This window comes from Eulemur rufifrons, chromosome 29 (assembly GCF_041146395.1).
Source record: "Eulemur rufifrons isolate Redbay chromosome 29, OSU_ERuf_1, whole genome shotgun sequence".
Lineage (NCBI taxonomy): Eukaryota > Metazoa > Chordata > Mammalia > Primates > Lemuridae > Eulemur > Eulemur rufifrons.
Genome location: NC_091011.1, coordinates 11,217,990 through 11,245,447, shown reverse-complemented (window position 1 = coordinate 11,245,447; position 27,458 = coordinate 11,217,990). Strand labels below are relative to the sequence as shown.

The 27,458-nt window shown below is 43.9% G+C and overlaps 1 protein-coding gene across 4 annotated transcripts in view; it reads left to right on the top strand.

The window, feature by feature from the left end:
* OGDH (oxoglutarate dehydrogenase) overlaps nucleotides 1-27,458 on the top strand; it is a 92,341-nt gene that overhangs the window by 32,298 nt on the left and 32,585 nt on the right. The window contains exons 3-6 of one of the 4 annotated variants that reach the window (XM_069462377.1): nucleotides 6,156-6,347; nucleotides 8,173-8,263; nucleotides 15,214-15,258; nucleotides 23,415-23,530. In XM_069462377.1, coding sequence (XP_069318478.1) covers nucleotides 6,156-6,347; nucleotides 8,173-8,263; nucleotides 15,214-15,258; nucleotides 23,415-23,530 — 444 coding nt within the window. Of the gene's footprint in view, nucleotides 1-6,155; nucleotides 6,348-8,172; nucleotides 8,264-8,391; nucleotides 8,495-15,213; nucleotides 15,259-23,414; nucleotides 23,531-27,458 lie in introns of all 4 variants that reach the window. The other 3 variants (XM_069462379.1, XM_069462380.1, XM_069462381.1) reach the window with 3 other exon arrangements.

Genomic DNA, 27,458 nt, shown 5'->3' with positions numbered 1-27,458 from the left:
GAACGCCCTTGTAGGTCAGTGTGACTCAGAAGTCCATGCCACCACCCTGAGCCAACTACTGAGGCCCAAGTTCCACATTTCTCCCCATAAAGAAGCCAAAGTCTGACTTTGCCTTCATTTTTCATGAGTGAAAAACCATTTCTATTTCAGCAAACTTTTCTCTTTAGTGTTTTTGATGGTGATGTGCTATTAGATTGTGGTGCTGTTAAATCCCATTTCCCCCATTAGCCAGTTACTATACTTTCTCCTTTTCACTTCTGCTTTGTCACTCGGAACATTTCTGGAAGCAGAAGTTGCTGCCCCTGCCCATGTCAGACCTTAGGTTCTGGGAGCGTCCAAAGAAGAACAAGGGACACTTAGGAATAAATTTGGCCCGGAGAAACAGAAAACTCAGTACTCAGTTCAGGCTGCTTAAACCAACAGACTTATTTTTCTCACTTAGCAAGAAACCTGAGGTTGCTTGCCTCAGCTTAGGTTTTCAGTGCTGTCCCCAGCAACCCAGGTGCCACCTTCCAAGTGAGTAGGCTTCTGTCCCTTCCAGGTGTCTTGTCACAATCCAGGCTCTTTCTGAAGCTTTCATTTGGGAGGGGCTTCCCCTTGGGCTGGCTGGTTATTCACTAGTCTCTGTGATTTATCCCCTGATGTGGGGCAGACACTTAATTCTGACAGCAGAGGAGAGATCTCAGGTTGAGATGAGTGTGGGAGGAAACAAACAAGGGCTGGGATTATCACAAGGGGAAAGCCTCTCCAGGAGGGTGCCAAAGCTGAGCAGCCATGTCAAGGGAGAGGACAGCATCCCAGGAGAAAGGCAGGCAGCTGCTAGGGCCTGGGGGAAGGAAGGAGCAGGGGGGCCATAGAGGCAGGCAGGCAGGGAGGGCTCTGTAGGCTGCACAGAACCTAAATCCAGGGAGTCATAGAAGGCAGGTCCCATTCTGATGCAGGTGTTGAAAGGGAGAGGCAGGGAGGCAAGGGTGGGTGGTTTGAAGAGCTGGGAGAAGAGATATCTCCTTGAGGAGTGGAAGACATTGGAGAGATGCTGGGTTGCAGGACGACAGGGAAGTGGAGGGAGAGATGGGGCTGGCTGTGGTGTCTGGGCCCAGGAAAGAAGTGGCCCCATCAGAGGTTCATGCAGGGATGGGTGGGATCAGTGGGTAGGTGGGAGCTCTGAGGCTTGGGCAGGTATTTTCTGGCTTCTGGTGTGTCCTGCTGCCATGGCAATCCAAAAATGACCTTCATTTTCAAAGCCTTTTAAAAAAATTCAACTTTTGAGGTATAGCTTACATTAAAATTCACCCATTTTAAGTGTGTGGTTCAGTGGGTTTTGCTAAATGTATGTTGTCACTACACTCAATATCTAGAACATTCCCTCACCCAAATCTGAAAAACCTTTTAGTATGACTCCAGGTCATGGTGCAGAGGGGCTTGCTGTTGTTGGATGTGTAGCTGGCCCAGTCCCAGAGACAGGGCAGGCTCTGAGGGTGTGGGGCTGGGTATTCCCCCAGTGGTGCTGGAGCTGAGCGGACTGGGGAGTGAAGAGGGGTGAGGTGAATAAGGGAAAGACCATGGAAGCTGCATTCTCGACATATTCCTTCCTCAGGATTCCCAGTAGCTCATCAATACCGGTATGAACCAGTTTTTTCTGACTGCCTCCAGCATGAGCTGAATTGCTGAATTTCCATCTGTGCAGTTGTCCTCAGCCAATTGAAAATCACCTGGAGTTTTATTCCAAGCACAAAAGAAGGTCAGAGAGAGGAGGCCCGATGATCATGATCGCCCTCTCTCTAGGGCCTGGGCTGGAAGGAATCCTGAAGCCTTTGTGCTCTCAGGGACAGAGAGCCGACTTTGACCTTACCTTGACCTTAGGTCCCTGGGCTTATCGGGTGGAAATTCTTTTCATTTTATTGTTGAGCCCAGAAGCTTACAAATTGTTTTCCTGGCGGCTTTGATGAGCCAGAGTAAGAGGCACTTTTGCTGGAGTGACTACAGTTCTTTATGTAAGGGTTGCTCTGCTATTACTCAATTAACCTTACCACCACCGTGCCTGGGGACTGCTGTGTGTAATTTCTGCCTGAGCCTAAACCTCTCCCAGCAGAGGGTATGGTCAACATTCCAAGTGCTCTTAGTGAGAAAAGCCTACAGAGAGCATCAGTAAAATTTAGCCGTTCCTATCACTGCTGCTGCTGCTATTGCTTTTCTTTTTTTCTTTTTTTTTTTTTTTTTTTACCATTTTTATTGTTCTTCAATAGCTGATTTTACTAAAGAGAGGCAAAGTTGTGATTTTGCTATGACTTTTGGCTCTGGATCCATAAGCGGATATTGCGCCCCAGAATAAAGGAGTCTGTCAGCTGGGGAGGACCCTTGATCCAAGATCTTGCCCTTGGATGACTTTGCCCTGTATTTCTGGATACTTCCTAACGAGTTCTGTGAGGTGGAAGGAAGACAGTACATTTTAAGGGTTTAAGAAAGTTTGGGTTGTGCTGCTCTCCAGTGCCTACTTGGTTTGAAAGTTGTGCCCTACCCATGAGCCTTGTTGCGGCCCCACAGACCTGAGTGTCCAGGGCTGGACTGGGTAGGGTCACATCGTGAGGGTAGAGATGCTAGCACAGGAACAAGTCTGGAGTAAAGAGCCTTGATTAGGTTTTATGTGGTGGAAGTAGCTTGCTGTTGGTTCTTGCTGGGTAGGGGTGGGATATAACTGGGCTCTCTCCTCCCACTTCACTGCTTAGTGGAGGGGCTTCTCCTTTCAGGCCAGGCCATGAGTTATTGAAAACCTGGGCAGAAGCCAAGGCATGTGGTCCTTGGTTATCTCTGCTTCTAGAACAAGGACAGTGGCCAAGGCGTGCAGTCCCCAGTCATCTCTGCTTCCAGAACCAGGATGGACAGCCAAGGCATGCAGTCCCTGGTCATCTCTGCATCCAGAACCAGAATGTTGGCTCAGCCATGTGGTCCTTGGCCATCTCTACTTCCAAAACCAGGATGGACAGCCAAGGTGTGCAATCCCTGGTCATCTCTGCTTCCAGCCAGGATGGATGGCCAAGGTGTGTGGTCCCCGATCATCTCTGTTTCCAGAACAAGTATGGTGGCCAAGGCATGTGGTTCTCGGTCGTCTCTGCTTCCAGAACTAAGATGAGCAGCCAAGGTGTACAGTCCCTGGTCATTTCTTCATCCAGAACCAGAGTGGTGTCCAAGGCATGTGGTCCTCGGTCATCTCTACTTCCAGAATATAGAGAGCACTTGCGCCTGCTGGGAAAGCTCCAGAACATCAGAAACACTTGGTGGTGTCCAGCATGTTTGTACACAGCTACCTTCTAGATCCTGTGTCCTTGTACAGAACCAGTCAGGGACTTGGCAGCTTTGCTTTACCTTATGGAGTCAATGCTGCAGTGTCCTCTATTTTTTCTCATAAGAATAAGTCCATTTTTTTCCCTCTGGTGGAAATACTGCCTTTTCCCATATTAGAGAAGGATTCAGACTGAGTTTTGGTGAGAACCAGTTTAATAGAGGAAGATTCAGAGAATGATTTGGGGGATTCCAAATCCTAGATTTCTGTAACAAACATTTTGATAGCACTTGTTGAAAAGGAAAGTTTGCAGACTTTTTTTCTTCATGTTCCTGATTGTCGGGTTATGTTTGTATAAGATACTTCTTCGACAGTAGGTTTTATGGGAGGTGCCAGAAGAAAATCCCAAATCTCTCTTCTCCTATCAGTATAAACACTGAAATTTAACCAGTAAGGTAAAAACAGTAAAACCTCAAATAGTTTGAGTTGTTAAAATATTTAAAAATTGTCATTGAGATATAATTCATATAACATAAATGTCACCATTTTAAAATGCGCAGTTTGGTGGGTTTTGGGATTTTTGGTTTTAAGAAATGAGGTCTTGGTTGGGCATGGTGGCACATACCTGTAATCCTAGCACTTTGGGAGGCCAAGATGGGAGGATCACTTGAAGCCATGAGTTCGAGACCAGCCTAAGCAAGAGCAAGACCCCATCTCTATTAAAAATAGAAAAATTAGTCAGGTGTCATGGTGCTTGCCTGTAGTCCCAGCTACTTGGGTAGCTGAGGCAGGAGGATCGCCTGAGCCCAGGAGTTTGAGGTTGCTGTGAGCCGTGATGATGCCACTGCACTCTAGCCCGGGCAACAGAGCAAGACCCTGTCTCAAAACAAACAAACAAAAAAGACAAAAAAGAAATGGATGAGGTCTTGCTGTTTTGCCCAAGCTGGTCTCGAGTAGCTGGGACTACAGGCATGCGCCACCATGCCTGGCTAATTTTTTTCTATATATATTTTTAGCTGTCCAGATCATTTCTTTCTATTTTTAGTAGAGATGGGGTCTCGTTCTGGCTCAGGCTGGTCTCGAACTTCTGAGCTCAAACCATCCTCCCGCCTCGGCCTCCCAGAGTGCTAGGATTACAGGCATGAGCCACCGTGCCCAGCCCGTAATATTCTGTAATCTTATCCTCAATGGTTTTATTTTTAAAAATTATTTTTTTCTGAATACCAGAGGAATATGTTCTTACTGTAGAATGTTTTAAACAATCCACAAAACTCCCCTCAAAGAAAGTTTTCAATGAGAGGCCAGACTGCCCTAGGCGAGGCAGATAGTCCAAGCCTGCACATCATCGTAGCGTGTTTTCTAGCCTGTGGCTGGCTGCAGTATACGGCAATGCTGTCAGACCATCTGAATCAGGTACATCTAAGCCCTGCACAGCATTATAGAGGAGACTTCCTAAAGAAACCAGAAGACCTTAAGGACTAATCTTGTGGTTTCTGTAGCCATCTCTACCCCTCTCATTTCCAGACATGGACAGACCCATCTGATATCCCCCAAATCCCAGACAGGGAGCACATCTGGGTAGCATCTTGGTAGAAGGTGAACACAAAAATTAAGTAAAATTCTCCTTTCTGAATTTTTCAAGAGTGTCTAATCAGGGTTTATTGATGGAAGAATCTTAGAAACTGGAAAATGTATTACAGAGAAGAAAGATAATGTTTTTATCTTTCTAAACTGGGTTTTTTTGGGTGGGGTAAATAGAATTTTGTAAACTTTTAGTATCTCTGATCTCTAAAATATTTTAAAAACTCACATCTTTGTATGAGATGAATAAACTATTAAAGTTCACAATATCTATGCAAATTATAAATCATTCAAATATGAAATAAACAAAAATAGTAGGAATATAGGTAAATGAGTTAATTCATAGTAGCACTAAGGAAATTCAAACTGATAATGACACCTGGCTTTTATGAAGTACTTGTTAGCTGCTAGACCATACACTAATGACTTTCTTTAAGTATAATATTTAGTCTTTACTACAGCATACCTCTGAAGAATATATATGTTTTTGTTCTCTTAGATGAGGAAACTGAGTACAGAAGGTCAGGTAACTTGCCAAGATCCCAGGGCTCAAATTTGAATTGCAATCTCTGACCCCACACCCTAAGTTCTTAGCTCCTGAGTGTCCCTCCTGAAATAAGGATGAAATTATTTCTCTGTAGGGTTAGTGCTGCCTCACAAAAAGGATCTGATTCCATTTTGTGTCCAGGGGAGTAAGAAACTGTGAGTTGGCCCTAGACCCTCCAGAGGCTGTGCTGAGGGAGGTTCTAAACCCCCTCAGTGCCCCCTGGGCACTCAGGTCAGGGTGTGACCATCTGGCGTCCCACCTAAGAACTGGCAGGTTTGAAATCTACATAGGCCCGAGAGCTTCACCTCCCAGATGCTGGGGCCTGGAGAGAGAGGTGGGGCAGGAAACATCTCTGTTGACCTCAACTCTTGTCTGTCCCCAGGTCCCAGCACCTGGCCTACAGGGGCAGTCAGTGGGTGGGAGTAGAGGAGAGCTGTTTGGCTTTGGTCCCTTGGGATGTGTATGTTGATGGGAAGAAGGCCACAGGGCATGTGTGTTATAAGAGTGGAGGTCAGAAGGCGCATTCTGAGGGCAAAATGAAAGCGGCAGAAAGCAGGGGGCCCTAACTCTGAGAGAAACCCACTGCTTTGGGGCAGACAGGGACACAGCTGTCCAGCGCAGGAGGAAGTGGGCTCAGCCAGCCCGTGATAGACTTGACTTGCCTGCAGAGAGCAGCTCTCTGTTGCCACACATGTGTCTTGGACTTACAGGAGCAGTGAGGTAACCCTGTACCTTCTTTGTCTTTAGTCATGGGACATTTTTTTTCGCAACACCAATGCTGGAGCCCCTCCGGGCACTGCCTACCAGAGCCCCCTTCCCCTGAGCCGAGGCTCCTTGGCTACCGTGGCCCACGCACAGTCCCTGGTGGAGGCACAGCCCAACGTGGACAAGCTCGTGGAGGACCACCTGGCAGTGCAGTCTCTCATCAGGGCATATCAGGTAAGCTGGGTGCTGACTGTCCACACAGGAAAGGATGCAGTGTTCCTTGGGCCGAGCCTCGTGGCACCATCAGCCTTTCTAAGTGTATATTGTCATTTAACTTTTACCTCCTCAGATACTAGATGCTTTTCCCCTGCTTTGGGGTCTTAGGGAGGCAAAAAACAAATATACAAGAGAAAAGGAACCAGGCTAACTCTTTTTGAGAAAATTCTCTGGCAGTGTTAATGTGTGCCCTATACATAGGTCCTTATTTCTTTTCCTAAGTTGGCAAGAAAGATCTGTGGGCAGGGAAACCAAGTCAGTCCCTGGGCATCAAAGAGAAGTGCTGCCCACACAGCAGTGAGCAGAGGCAGGGACCGGTGGTGCTGCTGAGTGAGTTGATGCTCCCTTCTCGGTCGCTAACAACTGAGAAGTAAACCTGTAGAGTTTGGGGAATGGAGTCAGGGAGAGGCAGGTGAGGGGGGCAGCTGAGCCTGCAGACAGTGGGTGAGGGGCAGGGGAATTCTTGCCAAAAGCATTCTAGTCAGTGGCCTGCCTCACTGTGTGAGCATTGAGCAGAACGAGGCTTTTCCTCCCTATCCTTTCTCAGCACAATAACCCAGTCTTTTCTAGGATGTCTGCCTGATACGGGGTTGCGGGGAGCCCAGAGTTCAGACCTTAAGGCCTGATCCGTGATAGTTCTGAGGAGTACAGGTAGAGACAAGCGAGCCCATGCATCCCTTCTGGAAGCTCAGCCAGGCCCCTGCTACCTCTCTCGCATAGGTGACAACAAGGGGACTCATGCCCCTGGATTCACCTTCCTCTCTCACACTTTGGTTTCTGATGGCGTAGGCCATTTCCTCTGCCAGCAGGGCCAGTGGTGCAGGTGTCGTAACAGGGCAGGATAGAGAAGGCCCCGGCTCTCTGGTCCCTCGGGCCATGGTCTGGCAGGTAAGGCTCTCTCCCCAGGGCAAGTGTATGCTGCCTTAGAAAGGAGGTGCACAGTTTTGTAAATGCAGCAGCCCTCTACTTTAAAGTGCTATGCACAGTAGACATTTCTCTAGGTAAGAGGCACAGTTGGTGCTTCCTAACCATTGCCTGCATGCAGTTGGCCCCAGTAATAAATTTAAACTGATTTTTCAGTGACTTAGCAGCTGCTCCCTTTCTCAAATTGCTAGCAAGAAATTGTGAATAAAATACCCAGAACTGAAAGAAACTTAAAATTGGAAAGGATTTTCTTTCTCCTTATGTTTTTTAAACAGTTTAAATTAGGTGCGTTAAGTCTGTGGTGCAGCAGGGTTTTTTTGTTCTAACTACTGTGTCCTGGCCTCAGCAGCACCAGGACCAGAACCCTCACTCCTCAGGCACACGTTCTCTTAGTATATGATAAGTTCTCTCAGTATATAATAAAGGCACACATTCATCTGTAAGATGACTCCTTCTCTGCACCCCTCCTCCATCAAGGCCAACACCGAAGCCTTCATTTTCCTCCACAGGGAAATTTTTATGTTTTAAACCGATGTAGGCTTCACGTTGGAGTAAGAATTCCCCAGCGTATCTCATTTGTGTTTATCTATGGAAACCCTGTAAGGATCCCAAGAAAGGGATCCTTTCAGACTGCCCCAGTTTATCATAACCTGAAAAGTTTATCCCTTTTTTATAAAAGTGCATTTGTGTATAATAGTGCTTTTGAAATAAACTCTTCTAAGACTTTTTAAAACTAATTTTGTTGTATAGGTTCATTGGTGCTATGTTCCTCTTTGGGAAAGGTTTGCATGAAGTATAACTCTTTACCGCTCCCCACAGCTTGCTGGATCTGCTTAATAACTTGTGTTATTGCTTCCAGGTCAGGGGTCACCACATTGCAAAACTTGATCCTCTCGGAATTAGTTGTGTAAATTTTGATGATGCTCCAGTAACTGTTTCTTCAAACGTGGGTGAGAATTAATCTGTAAATGCTAATTTTAATGTAATTTTACTTTTTTTTTTTTTTTACCCCTTCCCTATTTTTTTTCTCCTGTCCTTTTGTGTGTGTCCTTCCCTCTCATCGTTGGCCCACTCATAGATACGAGGGCACCATGTAGCACAGCTGGACCCCCTGGGGATTTTGGATGCTGATCTGGACTCCTCCGTGCCCGCTGACATTATCTCATCCACAGACAAACTTGGTGAGGGTCTGAGAGCAGTCAGCTGCGTTGCTTGAGCTCCTCTCGCTGTGCCACAGCCTGTAGTAGCCAGGATGTCCAGGCAGGAGGGAAAGGCTCTTAAGTTTCCTTTTGTTCTGATCACTTGAAATTAATTGGAATTGCAGCCTTTGTGCATTTTGGGCAAGTTATTTTTATCCCACTTTTTCAGCCAGATTGTCTTAAGTCTCAAAATTGGAAAATGAAATTTTGGACAGAAAGGTTTGTGGCACAGGGACAAAGCTTGTCCACCTGGGGCAGGTGGATCACAGGCACCTCAGAGAATAGTTCTTTTGGCTTCAGCTTTCCAGATCTCAGCGTAGCACCGCCTTCAATGAGGCACATCAACGAGGCCTTGCTCAGGAACTGCTGTCACAGCCACCATGTTCCGAAGCCCCATGTGGCCTGCCTTTGACTGGAGGCCATTTGTGTCCCTTAGGGGGCAAATTCCAGAGCAAGTTGTGTCGTTTGGGTCTCCTGATTTGTAATTGCTGGTGATCACACCAAGGAAACTTTGGAAGGCATTCCCACAGCGTCAGGAGGCCAGGGCCTTTGGGAGGTGCATGTGTGGATTATAATTTGGGTTTTGTCACAGTTGCCAGAAGATATTCCCACCTGCACCCCCTCCTTGTTACGAGGTGAGGTGGGTGTTGTGGCTGGGCTCTCACTCGCAGTTGCTTTGCAGAGTTAATCTGCTTTATGTCACTGTGCTGCTAACCTGTACTAAAGAAATGATGATGTGACTAATTTTGAAATGGCCAGGGTGTTCACAACAGGCACTGTGCATGCTGATGAAATTGATCACCTACCTGTCTAATACTGCTCTTTGGGAGGGAATGAAGTTAGCCTCTTTGCAGGCACTTTGCAGGAATGGTACAGAAAAACAGACTAAGGCTCTGCAGTGCCCAAATGTCTTTACAGGCATTACCGAATTATGACTAGGGGATCAGACGTTAATCAGGTAAAGTTAGACATCAAACATCATTGGTTCTGGAATTGGTGTTGATGGTTTGTAATTACTCATTTGTCTTGATTCAAAAACACTCCTAGGTAATATAAGGTTTCCTCCATGTCATTAGCAGATTTAGGAAAGAAGTTTAGAGAAATCCTCTTGAATCTTAATGAGTCAGGCCAGTTCAGATTGTAGACTGGGCATGAGATGAACCCTTCTGCTTAGTGGTGACAACTTTGTGCTCCCAAGAAGTGGGCCTGCCTTTGCAGTGTCCCGAGGAGGTTTTAGAGCCTTTTTCCTGCTCCTCGCCCCTTAGTGTAGAAACCATCCACCCCAGCATCCCCAGTCCCATCACAGCCTGTCCACCCTGAGCCTCCCCAGCCCCCTGTGCTCACCGCCCCCAGAGCCTTCCAGACCTGCACGGTCTCCTCCAGGTGCTCAGGACAGGGCGATCCCTCCCGGCTGCTGGACTCAAGTCTCTCTGATGAAGAGCACAGGGACCTGCACCTGGGAGCCACCCCTACAGAGGAAAACCTTCTTCTGTAGTCAGGCAAGGTAGGGGAGCCATGGAATGCTCATTTTCCAACTGTAGCAAAACAGTCGAACAAGAAAAGAACAGGTGGGGTGACTGGTTTGCCCTCTCCTGCCCAAACGTGCATTATCTCAGCTCCTCTTCCCAACTCTGCACATTAGAATTGCCAGGAGAGCACTGATGCTATCTTCTGTCCCCTTTCAGACTAATCAGATCAAGGGGCGCACCCCCAGGTGATCCTAAACAGTGTAGTCTTTGAAGAATGAGAAACCCTAAGGGCTGTCAGCAAACCCGGCCCCTAATTTCCCATCTCTGTAGTGGCTGAGGCAAGGCCAGAATCTGTTTGTCCAGCCTCTGCGGTTCTTCCCAGGCCATCGCCCCCCCTTGCCTTATGGTCCCTCTGCAATAGCATCCCCGGGTATTTGTGTTTCTGTGAGATTTGTGGTTCCAGGTTCAACAACAACATGGTAGGGTGAGAGGGCCAGGGGACTTTATAAACCATGAGGCTAAAATGCACAGAAGTGGCCTCAAAGCTTCCTGAAATCCTTTGAGGAAGAGAGACTTTTGACCTCTTTGGCAGGGAACCATTTGGAACCACTAACAGAGTCTCAACTTTGTGAGACAAAGTTGTGTTTTAATCCTGTAGATTTGAAGTCCTGTGACCTAAAAATTGCAATAAATTCTTTCTTTAGGTGCAAAAAATGGAAATAGTGTAAACTCATTATACATTTGAATCTGTAGAAAAATTGGTCTTGAACTCTCACCCTTGATGTATGCAGGTCTTCAAGAAACCAACAGGTAGATGTGACCACTAGACAGTTTGTAGAACACTTGAAGATCCATCATCTCATTCCATCCTCACAGCTTGGCCTCTGGAACCGTACTCCCTGGATTAGAATCCCAGCTCTGCTGTTAATGACTGTGTGACCTTGAGCTAGTTGCTTAACCTCTCTGTGCCTCAGTCACCACATCTGTAAAAGCAGGGTTGATGATACTAGCCTCCTAAGGTGGTTTCAAAATGAAATAAACTCCTAGAGTAATAGTAGTGCCTGGAGCTTTAATAAGCTCTATGAGTGAGAGTTAACGTGCTTATTAACAATCTTTTGAGATGAGCAGTTGCCGAACTCTCTGGTAATGAGATAAACTCAGAAACTGAGAGATCAAGCAAGAAGGCCAGGATCACACAGGAGTTAGTAGTGGTGAAGACTGGGCTATTCCCGAATGATAAGGAAGCAACGTAGCATCTCATACAGGAACTTGTAAACTAAGAAGGGAGCATTCTGTATGAGGGGTGGGGAGGTTTGGGGCCCACCAGTGGCTCATCAGTTTAGGAATGGGGCAGTGAGCTACCTGCCCTGCTGCACAGTAGATGGGGGTGGGCTAAGTGGCCATGCAGTGAACCTGTGTGTAGACTGGGTTCAGGGGCCGTTTGTGGTGGTGTGCCATATCGCATAACATCCTTTTAGAGAGCTAAGATTGTTCCCATGCCTCTACTTGGCCCCCTTCCTGCCTCCCTGTGAATGCAGGCACAGTTTTTGCCTCTCTTTGGAGAAATATCACACCCATATGTTTGAACACAGCCCGTGATGTTTCCAGCAAAGCATGTTCTAGCCATTGTTGGAAAAGCTCCGGGCACCGGGCAGGGGGCAGCAATGGAGGGCAGGAGTCATCAGCAAAGCCATTGCCAAAGGGCATTGAGGATACCGCCCTGAAAACACTTGCAGGGCACCCAGGTGGCAGGCTGATTTGGTTGGCAGTGCAAGCAGAGGGTTGTGTCCCCCCTGAGTTTTTTAATTAAAGTGGAATAGGTGCTATGGTTTCCACTGAGTTCTTGACCTTTTCTGACCAAGCTGGAATGATTGGGAAACGCTGGCCTAGGGCCCCACCTATCAATTCTCAGAAATTCTTCTGGTCCCTGAAGTAAGAGGGTGGGAGAGAGAATTAAAAATTAGGTTTTTGCTAGTTATGAGAAACTCAGCAACACAGAACTCCTGAATAGTCCCAGCATGTTGAGATTTACTGTCAGATGTTGTGTGCACATAGAACTTGGTATGAATACAAGAAAAATATTGAGATGATGGGTTATTGGTTATTTTCATTTAAAATTAAAAAAATTAATTTTAGAACAGTTTCTCAGTTAGATGTGGGTTATGTACCATAATCATGCAGGTGATAGCTGGCTGGACCCGAGATACCTTTTTCTATGAAGTGTTATGTTGGGGGTCAGGTCCAGGTGAATCCCCAGAAGCACATCTTAATTTGTCCTAGATTGTGCTGTAGGCTCTATTTCCCTTGGTAAGGAGGGTTGAGAATTCCAACGTGAAATGCCTTGAGTATGTATTTCCCATCACCCACGCTCCATAGTGAGGTTCCTCGGCACCAAACCTGCAGATCTATAGAGTCAGGCACCTAGTGAGGTTCAGTGGGTTCCTTTCCGATATCCTGCGTGGATCTGGTTGGGGTGGGGAGTGGTGGCAGCCCAGAGTCTCCTAGTAGGGATCCTAGGGAGGCATTTCCTGGCTGGCCTGTAAACAAGGGTCATGGGTTGGGGTGCCAAGGTGGATACAGGTGTACATTGCAAAACACCAGAATCAAGGTGTTATTCGTGGAAAGGGCTAGACAAGCGGTCCCATGGGATTTGTGGCCCACTCACTGCTTAATTAGAAACAGGTTGACTTGCAGACTTAACTAAGATTATGTGCTGTTTTGCCTTAAGGTTTCCATTCTATGCTAGTCATCCATTACTTGTTTAGTTTGGGTGAAGGAGGGAAAGTTTCCAGCCCAAGATGCAGAAAGTTCCCGTTAACTCTTGCCCTCAGTTTTCTCTTATCTTTGAAATACAGCGTTTGAGTTAGACTCCCACTTAAAAATGCCATTATCTGTGGTTTCTGTATAAATTCTATAGTATAACTTCTCACGGTGACAAAAAATGATTGAGATGTACTTTAATGTGAGATTTAAACATAATTTAAGGAGAATTAAAAACATTCTATAAATAAATGGGAGGAAAGTGTGAAACTTCTCTTGTTTGCCACTGATGTTTGCTAATTCCTATTACCAATTTTAGGAAATGAACTCGAGTTACGTTGTTAAAGAGTCAATTTAAAAGTCCAAAAGTAAGGCAGAATTTCAGCTACTTAAATGAATTCTTGCCTCTGTCCTACGACCTATTGTCGTTAACAGCACAGTAAGCAGTGACGACAGTCTCACGTGTCCCCCTGACCTTCCAGGGCTCTCTGGTTTGCCCCCTTGATGGCTGAGAAGAATAAGCTAAAATAGAGTTGATTTTTTAAATCAACTTTTATAATTTCAGAGTGACAGAGAACAATTCATTTAGCAAACATTGATTGTTTCATGCCGCGTGCTTTGCTGCAGATAATTGAGGACCTGGAGATGAGGTTGCCTAAGTGACTCAGGAGGGCAGAGCTGAGCTAAGGACATACCCACAGTGGGTGGAAGTCACAGAGGATACAGTCATCCTCAAGGGGAAAGAGACCTGGACCAAGCAGACACCTGACATTTGAGAGAGTTGTTTTTCTTTCTTTTTTTTTTTTTTTAATTACATTCCAGAGAGAGTAGAATGGGTCAGTCTCCATGAGTGGAGAAAGACCTGAGAGGGTTCTTTGACTAGATGCTCAGGAATGGGCAAACCAAGTCACACCCAGCTCCCAGTGGTGTCACATCCCTGTCTCTTGCTGGCTGTGCTTCACTTAGAAGTACTGTGGCCAGATCTGTATCAGCTCTCTGTCTCCTCCAGCGCAGCACCTGACTCCTCCAGAAGTAATTATTAAAAATGCTTCAAAGCACTCAGGTGCTAGAAATCTCTGTGCTTTCTGTAAATTGTGACAATCAGAATATCTTCTATTTTTTTCTTCTTTGGTTTGTATCTTTTTTTTTTCCTTTTATTTTAAAAATAGAAAAAAGTACCAATAGAAATAAGAGCACCCAGTACCTAGAATTATAAACATTTTACCACATTGCCTTTAGGTTTTTTTTAAAAAAAGAATGAGCATTTGAGGTTCCCTTTGAGGCCCTTCCCTGTGTGGGTCCTTTCCTAGGGCTCTGGAGTGATGAGCGTACACTGTGGAGCTCCATGGGGGCTGTTGTGGCAACTTGACGTGGTCTCCTTTCTTGATTCTGAAGACTGAAGGGGAAAAGTAAGATTCTTCATCCTTGCCTTAAGCAAAGCAGTGACACTCTTGTACAGGACTTAAGTATTCTGTCATCTTAAGAGCCACTTGGCTCTGAGGTCTTTGGTGGATCATGCTGTTGTCCCATGGGGGAAGGAGGCAGAGATTTACCCAGTGTGCCTCTCCAGCACGAGAGTCCTACAGCCCCCACGGGAGCCCTGGAGGGTAGGCCTGCTTGTTGGGGTCATTTCTGAGTCAGAGTTCTTAGCATTGGCTTCAAAGGAGGTAGTAAACCATCAGCCTCTCCTTGCACCCCTGTTGCCACCTGCCTTCCTGACCCTATTCCCCAGGCCCATGCACCCAGGCAACAAGGGTCAGGAATGCACTTCGTGTATCCAAATAAACATCTTGATCATCACCCCTGGCCAAGAAGGCTCTTTGGTATGGTAGAAGTCCACTGGGAGGTTTACAGGTAGAAGGAAATGTACAGTCTGCAGATATAGCTGTGGCTCCTGGGTTGTTTTCAGCTACCAAGTTCTTCTGTTCTAGTTTGCCTTCTTGTGAGGGGAGACCAAGGACCCCTTCCATTCTTTAGCATTCTTCAGAATCTTAGGATTTAGAGTTTAATCTGCCTGAATCTAGTCCTGAGAAATGGCTACTCTAAAAATTAGGCTTTTTCATTTTCTTTGCCTCAATTTTTCATCCCAAAGTAGTCTAGATTGGGTGTGTGCAGCTTCCCAGGAGAGCCTGTGTCAGTTACTTCTTGAGGCTAGGGAGACGAGAAGCTCTCAAACGACGCTGCCTGATGGCTTCCCAGTGTCAGGGGAGCGGCCCTCCCCTCCTTCTATTCACCTTATTCCAGCTGTTCTATGAACAATTTCCATGTATAACAAAATAGCTTTCAGGAATTGATCCCCTGACCCTGTAACCTACCCACTTCTCCTTTGGTGTGTGTGTGTGTCCCTGTGACAGTGTTTGTGCTGTTTCTGTGGTAATGGTGTAGGGTTTTGTGTTTTGGTTGTTTTAAAACTAACTCTCACCTGTCTTTTTCCTTCTGCGCTCACCCATGCTACCCCACTCTGCCTCTCAGATCTTGCAGTTTTCAAGGAACGACTTCGAATGCTAACAGTAGGAGGTATGAAAATAATGAGCCTTTCACCTTTCCAGAGTTGAGGACTTCATTTGAATAGGATGTGCAACTTTTCCTAGCATGCAATTTGGGGAAAGTTGACACAACTTCTGCCAAGTGTTTTTAAGTTTGTTAATTGTCCTGACATATGTTTTCCTTTCATTTAGTTATTAACCAATAAGTAGAGCTACTTATGTGGTGTCATTTTGTTTCTGTCCATTTCGTGTTCTAAAGAGCATTTTTCATCTGCACTTGTGCTTCACCATTGCCTCACTGTGAGCTTCCATCTTCAGCATAGCTCACCTTAAGCTTCTGCGGTAGCCAGCTGGGGCCCTGAGGCCACGTTCAGCTCTGCATGGTGGCTTGTCCTGTGCTGCGGCTTTGACTGGACTCTGGATTTTTCCAGATTCTGCTTCCTCAGCATTTTGGACAAGATTTCCAAAATGTTCCGTGTTTGAAGGATGACTGAAGTGTTAATAAAAACTTGCCGGGAACCCTTAATGAGCCTTGCTTTTGAGCAGAACACTTTTGAGGAATCCAGAGTTGAGGTGCTGGGGGAATCATGTGCCTGTTGTCATCCACCTCAGTGGCCATTCTCTTCCTTCCACTCTGGCTACTTGAAGCAGTTCTCATTTTCCTCTACCTTACTGGTAATACCTGGAGACTCAACTTTTTAATTGAAATTTTTATTTGGAGATCATTATAGATTCATATGGAATTATGAGGAATAGCAGAGAGATCTTATACCCTTTGGCCAGTTTCCCCAATAGTAATCTTATAAAGCTGTAGTACATCTCACCAGGACACTGCATTGACTCTGAACATCCATCACAGCAAGGATCCCTCCTCCTCTTGCCCTTTTATATAACCACATCCATTTCCCTCATATCCCACTCACAACATTTAATCCCTGGCAACCACTGTTGTGTTCCATTTCTGTAATTTTGTCATTTCAGTAATGCTATACATGTGGAATCACAGTATGTAACCTTTTGGGATTGGCATTTTGCAGTCAGCATAATTTTTTAGAGACTCATCCAGGTTGTTGGTATGGATCAATAGTTTTTTCCTTGCCAGGCACAGTGTGGCTCACACCTGTAATCCTAGCACTCTGGGAGGGCCTGGTGGGAGAATCGCTTGAGGTCAGGAGTTCAAGACCAGCCTAAGCAAGAGCGAGACCCCATCTCTAGTCAAAATACAAAAAATTAGCTGGGCTTGGTGGTGCGCACTTGTAGTCTCAGCTACTCAGGAGGCTGAGGCAGGAGGATTGCTTGAGCCCAGGAGTTCGAGGTTGTGGTGAGCTATGATCACACCACTGTACTCTACCTGGGGTGACAGAGTGAGACTCTGTCTCAAAAAGAAAAAGAAGTTTGTTCCTTTTAATTGCTGAGTAGTATTCCATGGTATACCTGTACCACAATTGTTTTTAACAATTCACCTGTTGAAGGATTGGATTATTTCCATTCTTTGGCTAGTAAGGTCTTTTGCAAAGCAAAAATTTTTAATTTTGGTGATGTCTAATTTATCAGTTTTCTTATAGATCATACTCGGTTCTAAGTCTGTGAACTCCTTCCTTAGCTCTACCTAGGTCCCAAAGATTTTCTCCCGCATATTTTTCTAAAGGTTTTTTTCTAAAAGCTTTGCATTTTATTGCTTTGCATTTTACATTTAAATCTATGATCCATTTTGAATAAATTTCTGTGTAAGGTATGAAGTTTACATCACAATTCTTTTATTGGTATTTTTATATTTTTGCCTATGGCTGTCCAGTTGTTGTGGCACCAGTAGCTGAAATGTCTGTTCTTCCTTTAGTGAATTGCCTTTGCACCTTTGTCAAAAATTAGTTGGACTTATTTGTGTAGGTCTATTTCTGGATTTTCTATTCTTTTCCTTTCATTTGTATGTCTGTCCTTCTACCGGTACCACACTCTCTTGATTACTGTAGTTACTGAACTTTATCTTCCATTTTCAAAGTTGTTTTGGCTAGTCTAGGGCCTTTTTCTTTCCATGTAAATTTGAGAATAAACATGTCTATGTCTACATAAAATCTTGCTGACATATTTTTTGTTTTTGTTTGTTTTTGAGACAGTGTCTTGCTCTATTGCCCAGGCTAGGGCACCTTGGCACAATCATAGCCCACTGCAGCCTCAAATTCCTGGGCTCGAGTGCTCCTTCTGCCTCAGCCTCCCAAAGTACTGGGATTATGGGTGTGAGCCACTGCCACTGACCCCATGCTGACCCTTAGGATTTTCTATACAGTCAGGTCATCTGAAAATAGGAAATTATTTCTTCCTTTCCAATCTGTCTATATGCCTTTTATTTCCTTCTTGCCTTATTGCAGTAGTTACAACTCTCAACACCATGTTGAATAAGAGCGGTGAGAGTGAACATCCTTATGCCCTGTTCCTGATCTTAGGGTATAATTGCATTCAGTCTTTCACCATTAAGTGTAATCTAGCTGTAGATTTTTTTGTAGGTACTTTTCATAAAGGTGAAGAAATTCCCCTGTATTCCTATTTTTATGATTTTTTTTATTATGAATGGGTATTGAATTTTGTCAAACTTTTTTCTACATCTATTGATACGGTCATATGATTTTTCTTTAATGTGGAAGATTTAATGATAATGTAGTAGATTGTATTGATTGATTTTTGTATATTCAACCAGCTAGAATTACTAGAATAAACTTCATTTGGTCATGGTATATAATTATTTTTACATATTGCTATATCTATATATTTTGCATCTATATTCATGAGGGATATTGGTCTATAATTTTCTTTTTTTGTACTGTTATTGTCTGTTTTTGTTATCAGGGTAGTTCTGTCTTCATAAAATGAATTGAGAAGTGTCCTATTCTGTTTTTTGAAAGAGATTCTATAAATTGGTGTTATTGCTTCTTTAAACATCTAATAGGATTTTCCATAAAAATCATCTGGACTTAGATATTTCCCTTTCACGAGCTTTTTGTTTATTAGATTTTCTTCTTAGTCTTGGGCTGTTCAAATTAACTATTTTAAATTGGGTGAGTAATGGTAGTTCTTGTTCTTCTAGAAGTGGTTTATTTTATCTAAGTTGTTAAATGTCTGCAGAGTTGTTCATAGTGTTCCCTTTTTATCTTTTTGATATCTGGAGGATCTGTATTGAGATTCTATTTCATTCCTGGTATTGATGATTTTTGTACTCTTTTTTCACTGTCAGTCTTGCAAGAGGTTTTTCAGTGTTATTGATCTTTTCAAAGAACTGGCTCCTTGCTTTATTGATTTTCCTCTTATTTTCCTGTTTTAAATTTAATTGATTTCTGCTCTTTATTATTTTCTTACTTCTATTTGTTGGTTTTTGTTTGTTTGCTTCTTGTTTTTTCCTGTTTTTCTTGGTTCTTGGGGTGGGAATTTAGATTATTCATTTTTTCTGTTGTTTGCTTCTTGTTTTTTCCTGTTTTTCTTGGTTCTTGGGGTGGGAACTTAGATTATTCATTTTTTCTGATGTATGCATTTGCTGCTATAAATTTTCCTGTCAATACTGCTTTACCTGTCCCACAGAGTTTGATATGTTACATTTTCATTTGGTTTGATGTATGTTTTTATATCCCTTGATACTTGTTTAGTTTCCTATTATTTGATAATTTTTTTTGTTATCTTTCTACTATTGGTTTCTAGTTTGATTTCATTGTGATTGGAGAATGCACCCAGTATGATGTCAATTCTGCTAAGTTTGTTGATATATTTTTTTTAATGGCCCAATATGTTGTCTATCTTGGCATATGTTCCATGGGTACTTAAAAAGAGTGCTATTGTTGGAATGCGTTTGTTGAGTGGAGTGTTCTATAAATGTTGATTAGATCCTGTTGGTTGATGGTTGTTGAGTTCTTCTATATCCTTGCCAATTTTCTGTCTAGTGTTTCAACCAGTTGTTGAGAAAGGGATATTGAAGTTTTCAACTATAAATATGCAATTTGTCTATTTCTCCTTTTAGTCCTGTCAGGTTTCGGTTTACATGTTTTGCAGCTCTGTTGTTTGGTATGTACACATTTAGGATTGCTGTGTCTTCTCAGTGAGTTGATCCTTTTATCATGATGTAATGTCCCTCAGAAGTCTACTTTTTCCTATATTAATATAGTCATTGCTACTTTCATTTGACTGATGTTTGTTTACATGATATATTTTTCCTTATTTTTTTATTTCCAACATGCTTATATTGTATTTGAAGTGAATTTCTTATAGATAAGCATATAGTTGTGTTTTTTTTTAATCCACTCTGTTAATCTCTATCTTCTATTTGGTATATTTAGATCATTTATATTTAATGTAATTGTTGATGTGTTAGGGCTTAAGTCTGCCATTTTATTCTTTATTTTCTGTTCTGTTCTTCATTTCTTTGGTTTCATTTTCCTGTCCGCCTGTGAATTTTTAAACCTATATGTTAAAATTTTATCTTTGTTTATATATAGTGTTTTTTAGTATATTCTCTTGTATAGCTTTTTTAGTGCTTGCTCTAGGTATTATCATATAGAACTTATCGCTGTCTACTGGTGTCATCACTTCCACAGTTCAAGTTAAGTGTGGAACCTTACCTCTCTTTACCCTCCTTCATTTATAATGTTCTTAAATAGTTTCTCTGCATACATGTAGAAGCACGTCAGACAGTGTTATAAATTAGCTTCAACCATCAAACATAATTTAGAAAACCCAAGAGTAAAAGGGGAGTCTGTTGTATTTATCCAGGTTTTTGCTTTTCCTGTTCTTTTTTGGTATTATAAGATTCCTTCTTTTATTGTTCCCTTTCTATTTAGAGAACTTCCTTTGGCCCTTCTTTTAGGGCGAGTCTGCTAGTGACAAACTTATTTTTCTTTCCTCTTAGAATCTCTTGATTTCCCCTTCATTCCTGCAGGATATTTTTGGTGGATATAGGATTCTGGGTAGACAGACTCCTTTTCTTTCAGCTCTTGAAAAGTGATGTGCTGCTTCCTTCTAGTCTCCATGGTTTCTAATGAGAAATCCTCTGTCATTCAAATTGTTTTTTTCTGTAGGCAAGGTTGTCACTTTATCATGGCTGCATTCAAGATTTTTGTTTTTAATTTTCATAAATTTAATCATGACGTGTTTTGGCATGAATTTCTTTGAGCGTATCCTGTGGATTTAGGTATTTTGCCATATTTGAGGACTTTTTAGCCATCGTCTTCCAAGTACCTTTCAGCTGCCCTCTTTCTTCTCTGCTTCTGGGATGTCATCCATGTGTATGTAAGATCTTGTTATAGTATCTGCATGTCCTTGAGGCACTGTTCATTTTTTGTTTTCTTTCAGATTGATTAATTTCTATTGTTCTGGCTTCGGATTCACTGATTCTCTGCCCCTCCAATTTGCCATTAAGCCTATCCACTGACTTTGTTTAGGTTTTTTTTTGTTTTTTTTTAATTTCTGTTTGGCCTTTCTTTACATCTTCAGTTTTTGCTGAGGCTTTGTATTTCATGATTTACTTTATTTTTATTTGTCTCTATCATGTTCATAATTGCTCCTTGAAATTGTTTTATGATGGCTCCAGTAAAAGGTAATTCTGCCATGTCTGTTACCATGGTTATATCTGTTGATTACCTGTTCTCATTCGATCTGAGATATTCCTGATTCTTGTTATAAATGATATTTTATTGAAATCAGGACTTTTGGGGCATTATGATAGGATCTCATTTAAATCTTCTGTTACAGCAAACCTCCTCTGGACACTGCTCTAGGGGGAAGGGAAGGGGGGCACTATCTTGTTACCGCAGGTGGGGATGGAAGTCCTGGTCCCCCTCAAATCTCCACTGATACTGGGGTGGGGGGAGGGGCCAGTGCATTATCTCTCACAGAGGAGGAAATTTTGGGCTCCCTCTTGGGCCTTCTCTAAAACCTCAGAGATGGGGGTTGGGGGATGGGGCTCATCATAGCCTAGTGAGGATGAGTGTGGGGCTGCAGTGATTTTTATGGTGTTTGGCTGGAGTAGAGCAGTTACTGTCTAAAAGTTTTTTATCTTTGTAGGCTGCCCCTTTCCTGGTCCTTTGGATAGAGAGCAGCTTTTGTTGGGCTTTTGTTATTGAATGCATCTGGGATATTAGCAGCAACAAGGAAACCCAGGGAACTTCCAGCTGTATTTTCCCTTGAGACCTCCCTGACTAGTCTGCATTCTTTCTTCTCTCTTTCAGCATTGTTTTATATTTGTTTTACTTACAATGTCTAAGGTTTTTAGTTGTACTTAGTGGGAGGAATAGGGAAGAAAATGTCTACTCCACCTTCCCAAAACACACATCTGAAGATTTCTCAACTGGCTAAAGAACTAGAAGTGGGCCAGCAGTTCTGAGGCTCAACAGTACAACCCCGAGAACTATGAACTCATCAAGGACTATCACGTGGTGAGGCCTAGGGATGTCTGCAGGCCTGTACTTCAACGGGGTCTTCATGCTGAAAGATCTCAACCAGTACACAGTTGGGGGAATATATTAATACCTGACCAGTTAATTTCACAATCAAAGTATTTTCCAACAAAGTGTGCACTATTTGGATCCCCTTGTCCCCTGATCTGCCCCTGGCCTGAGTTTTTTCATTAACTCATTTCATTTCTCAAAAATGATTTTGTTTTTCCTCCATAAACACCACAGGGCAGTTGCCTAAAAACTGGGCTATAAATGACATGAGTCACGTGCTTTACCTAGGCCCAAGTGATTGCCATGTCCTCATTGTTGACAAACTAACAGAAGGAAATGGGTGAGTAGGTATAACTAAGCTGCTACTACCATCACCACCCTCCAGGTTAAAAAAAAGCCAGATTTCCTTTTATTTTAATAAAACAAATAGGGCTTGGAAAACATAGTATGCCTTTAAGACTTAAAACTCTCCTAAAATGTGAGATAAATAAAGGTTGTGGTTCCCAAACCTAGCTTGAATCAGAATTACTTGGGGAGATTCCTGGGCCCTCCCTCAGACTGAGTCAGTACCAGGGTTGGAGCTTGGAAAATGCATTTTTACAAATCTCCCAGGAAATTCGAATACACAGTTACATTGGCAAACTACTGCATTAATCCTATACTGGATCCTTACGTCTCACAGTGGCTCTTACTTATACTTAATTTGGTCAGGAAACAATGAGAATATTTCATCTTGTGCAGTTAGGTGTTGGAGACATTGCAGAATAGTTGTTTACAGGTTCACTTTTCATTCCTGAGCCTAAAATGCTGGTGTAAGGTATTCAAGCGCTGGTGACTCTTCAACTGTGCTCTTTGCTCTGCTCTAGCCAATATATTATGTCAGAATAAGTGCCAAACCCGAAAAAGAATGTATGATGTCATTTGACAGTCTTCCCCTTTGACAATTATTGCACGCTAAAACAAACAATGCCAAGGAAAGAGCCCTTCCATCGTTGTCCTTCATCAGTTTGAAAAATGCTTTCAGTGAGGAGGCATCTTCACCATAGTTAGTGCTCCAGACAACATTAGTGATTACTCAGTCAGTTCTTGCTGAATGACTGGATTGGGCAGAAGGGAGGGTTAGACCTGTGATTGCCAAGTATTGCCTACAGAATGGGCTTAGAATGTGCAGTTTGGGAATTTCAGGAGAAGAGGACCGTCCTTAATCAGAGGCCAGGGCTGTTTGCGCACTGCTCCGCTGCCCAGTGTTCGACCCCTGCCCGGCAGCCCTCTAACAGACCACTCGGCTGCTAGTGACTTTCTCCCTCAATTCTTAGTCCCCTACCTTCTTACTCACCACAAATGTATATGATCTGCTATTCTGTATCAGTTCCTCATTTTCTACTTTAATTCGCTCCTTAACTATTTTTGTTTGACTTTTGATCGACTTACCCCATGCCTTTTCATGGCCTTCTCTTCCCACCCTCAAAATTGTTTTTATCTTTGGGACCTTGAAATAAATTAGTCTCTAAATTATGAGTAATTGATGCACCGAATATGCCTGTTACCCAGTAATATTCTCAGCTTCATTTATTGCTAAAATTTGTGTTTCTGGCTACAAAATATTACTTGTTTTAAAATATATCAGGGATTTTTTATGTGATTTTGTTTTTCTTCTCCTTTTGCTCCCCTGGGGAGTCCCTTCCCCTTTCCATAAACTGTGGTCCCTGCATAAATGTTCCCTGTCCCTCCTCATCTTGCTTGTCCTGCCCACGTCACCCTGCAGGATTCTATGGCCTGGACGAGTCTGACCTTGACAAGGTCTTCCACTTACCTACCACTACTTTCATCGGGGGACAGGAGTCAGCACTTCCTCTGCGGGAAATCATTCGTCGGCTGGAGGTAAGAACATAGTACAGTTCCCAGAAAAGTCTACTGGACTTGCTAAGAACCTGTATTGGCAAGATGGCCTCGAGACTAGTTTTTTTTTTTTTTGTTTGTTTGTTTGTTTGTTTCTTGGCCCTGTCTTTTTAAAAAATGTAATAGGCCGGGCGTGGTGGCTCATGCCTGTAATCCTAGCACTCTGGGAGGCTGAGGCAGGTGGATCGTTTGAGCTCAGGAGTTCGAGACCAGCCTGAGCAAGAGCGAGACCCCGTCTCTACTAAAAATAGAAAGAAATTATCTGGACAACTAAAAATATATACAGAAAAAATTAGCCGGGCATGGTGGCTCATGCCTGTAGTCCCAGCTACTCAGGAGGCTGAGGCAGGAGGATTGCTTGAGCCCAGGAGTTTGAGGTTACTGTGAGCTAGGCTGATGCCATGGCACTCTAGCCTGGGTAACAGAGTGAGACTCTGTCAAAAAAAAAAAAAAAACGAAATAGAGAACTTTTTCTTTGGCTGTTTTGTAGATAGAAATCTATGTTTTTATGATCAGCCATAGAGAGGGGGAAAAATTATTTTAAAATCCCAGTGGAGGTTTATTTCAGATGTGTGACATTCCTCAGAGAGCTAGCTCAACCCTGAGGGACAGGCCCCAAACCAGGGATTGTTCCCTGCACAGCCAAGTGCTGGGGCTACTGGGTGGTGGCCACTCTCTGCCCATCTCTCCCTCCGTTTTGCTCAGATTTCTGTTTTACTTCCTTTTTTTCCTCCTTGCTGGACTCTGTTAGTACTAAGCATACCAGGGAACTCTTTCACACACACACATTATAGGCAGCAGCTAAGAGTCATGACTTTGAGGTTAGGTGGCCTGTGTCTAGTCCTCCTATCCGGTCAGATTATAGCCTCCCTCAGTACAAGGGTAGCTTCAATGCCCATTCCAGAGGGCAGAATGGATGTGAGGAGAGGTCCATGTCAAGTGTTAGCTATTAATATTACTTAATGCTGCCGGTGGTATTCAGAGCTAAAGAATCAAGGTTAAAACAGACTGAGAGAATAGTTTGGAGTGGAGCCCCTTGGAATTAATGTACAGATTGCCTGGAGTCTTGCCTGTCATGTAGACTCTGAATCCTTAGGTGGCATCTGATGTTCCTAACAAGCTCAGGTTCAACCATAGTGGCCACCGGGGCTCTCTGAGACAGTCCTCTCATGGCTGGACATTAGAACACCTTGGGGAGCTTTCAGAAACCTCAGTGCCCAGACCACAGCTCAGGTTGTGTAAGTCAGAGTCCGCCTACCACCTCAGTGATTAACCTCTGCGGCAGTAAGCGAGGTTTGATTTAAAAGTCTCCTGTCAGTGGTTCCACACTTGGCTGCAGAGTGGCATGAAAAGATCTGAGTGTCAGATGGTGGCATTTCCTGTAGTTTGTGATGAGCGTCCTGCAATGTCAGCATCTCAGCCTGGAGCTGCTTCACTGCCTGCATTTCTAACTTCCAGGCTTGTGGGAGAAAAGAGGTATAAACCAGACCTACGTGCCAGCATCAGAGGGAGTGGACACCAGGAAGGAGTGGTCAGTGGGAGGGAGTGGTCAGGGTTAGTCCAGGGTGAATTAACCTTTGGATCCTTCCTGTATTGCCTTTGTCTGCACCAGCCGACCATAATCTCTAGTCCTGCCCTGCTCAACATGGGAGCTACTAGCCACCTGTAACCATTGAGCACTTGAACTGTACAAAATATCTGTGTAACTTTTTAAATATTGAAAAGGTAATATGTTTGCTATATTGAGTCAAATAGGAAGTTTTTTTCCCCTTCTTTGTTTTTGTTGAGACAGAGTCTCACTCACTGCCCTGGGTAGAGTGCAGTGGTGCCATTGTCACTGCAGCCTCGGACTCCTGGGCTCTAAGCAATCCTTCTGCCTAAGCCTCCTGGGTAGCTGGGACTACAGGTACAGGCCACATCTCCCAGCTGGGCTTTTTTTTTTTTTTCTCCTTGTCTTTTTGGTAGAGACAGGGTCTTGCTCTTGCTCAAGCTAATCTCAAACTCCTGAGCTCAAGCAGTCCTCCTACCTCAGCCTCCCAGAGTGCTAAGATTACAGGCATGAGCCACCACGCCTGGCCTGAGTAGGAAGATTAATCTCATCTGTTTCTGTAAGGAAAACTTAAATTGCATATGTGGCTCACATTATGTTTCTATTGGATGCTGCTGATCTGGAAGTTCTCGTGTTGCCTAGACCCCCACAAACAGCATCCCACATGGACAGTCCTTCTCCAAGTGGCCCTGCCCCCACATTACTTAGTGGCGTGTGTGTCTCACCCCATTCCCTCGGTGTATTTCCTATTTATCTCATCATGTTAGGACAGCCATCTGATGAGGCCAGCCTGCACTGACTCGGCACTATACCCTTCACCTCAGGGGTCCCCAGTGGGGAGCCCAGCAGCTCCTCATTGGAAAGCTCCCCTGGGGTCACCGTCTCTGTAGCAGGCCGCAGTGTCTCCTCTCAGGGGCCCCTTCAGCACTTTCCTTCCCAAAGAGCAGAATCAGGGCAGGAGTGCTGATGTCTCTTGTGGCTAACTTCCTCTCTGAATCTTGAATCCCAAGTAGTCCTGATTCTGTCATGTGAAGGGGTTTAGAGCCTGCCCCCCTTTCAAGCCCAGCTGATGCAAGAGCCCTGGAATTGGCTCTTATTATCTGGGACAATTGGACCTGGACCCCTGAAGGCCCAGGTCATAACCACTCCTGTCCCCAGAGTAGCCCCAGCATAGAAGACCTCATTCTCAAAACAGTTGGCAGACATTTGCATAAACTCCTCAGCACCTTGCCTGATGGTGGTGCTTTACATATGCTTTATGTGTGTATGTGTTAGATTACACACATGTAATCAGACAGAACTTAAGCTATTAGGCACGTGACATAGTGGTCAACTTGGAGCTCTTTTAAAAATTAGAGGAAGTGTGACTTCTTGACTTCCTGAAATGTGTCTCTTTAAAGAGAGAAACTAAGAATCAGTCCCTAAAACTTTTTGCCCTTTTATCCTTGAGATAGAGCCAAGAACAGGAAAAACAAGACGTGATCCAGCAGCCAGTAACTACATCTCCAAGTTAATAGCTAACATAATGCAGATAATGTTGGAAAGATACTGATTTCTAGAGTTTTTAACTGAACAGTTTCCACTGGGCTTTTAATTGTTCAATAATAGAAATTCTGCCCTTGTCAGGCATAAAAGGGAGAGGCATAGGCAGAGCCTTGGCAACACAGTTCTGCCACCTCTGCAATCATGGACAGCAGTAGTCAAGAAAGGAAGAGTCATCCCCTCCCTAGTGAGTCACTTGGGACTAGGACAGCCAGTCACTGGGTTTGGGGCTCTGACATGGACCCAAGGGAGGGTGGGTCCTCTGCAGGTTCATGTGAACAGCCTCTCTGGCACTAGGCCATGTCTTCTTGAGCAGGTTTCTGCAAAAATGTGCTTTCTTCTGCTGGTCAGTAGATCAGGCACTGTGGCTCCCTAAATGTCTGTAAAGGTGAGATGGGACAGTAGCCTAATGTTGGCTCTAAGGTTAGGGACAGGGAGCTAATGCACACTGTGGACTTCTTGTGCATCTAATTTAGAAGTTCCCAGTTTTATCATCTTCGATGTCATTGGGAAATACGATTTGTGATTATCCTAGTCCATTTTGTGTTGCTATAAAGAAATAACCTAACGCTGAGTAATTTATAGAGGAAAAAAAGTTTATTTATCTTATGATTCTGATGGTTAGAAAACTCATGGTTGGGCACCTGCATCTGGGGAGGGCCTCAGTCTGCTTCCACTTAGGAAAGGGGAGCCTGTGTGTGCAGAGACCACATGGCGAGAGAGGAAGCAAGGGGCATGGAGGTGCTGGGCTGTTTTTAGCAACCAGCTCTTAGAAATAATAGAGTGAGAACTCACCTCTGAGGGAGAGCGTTTATCTGT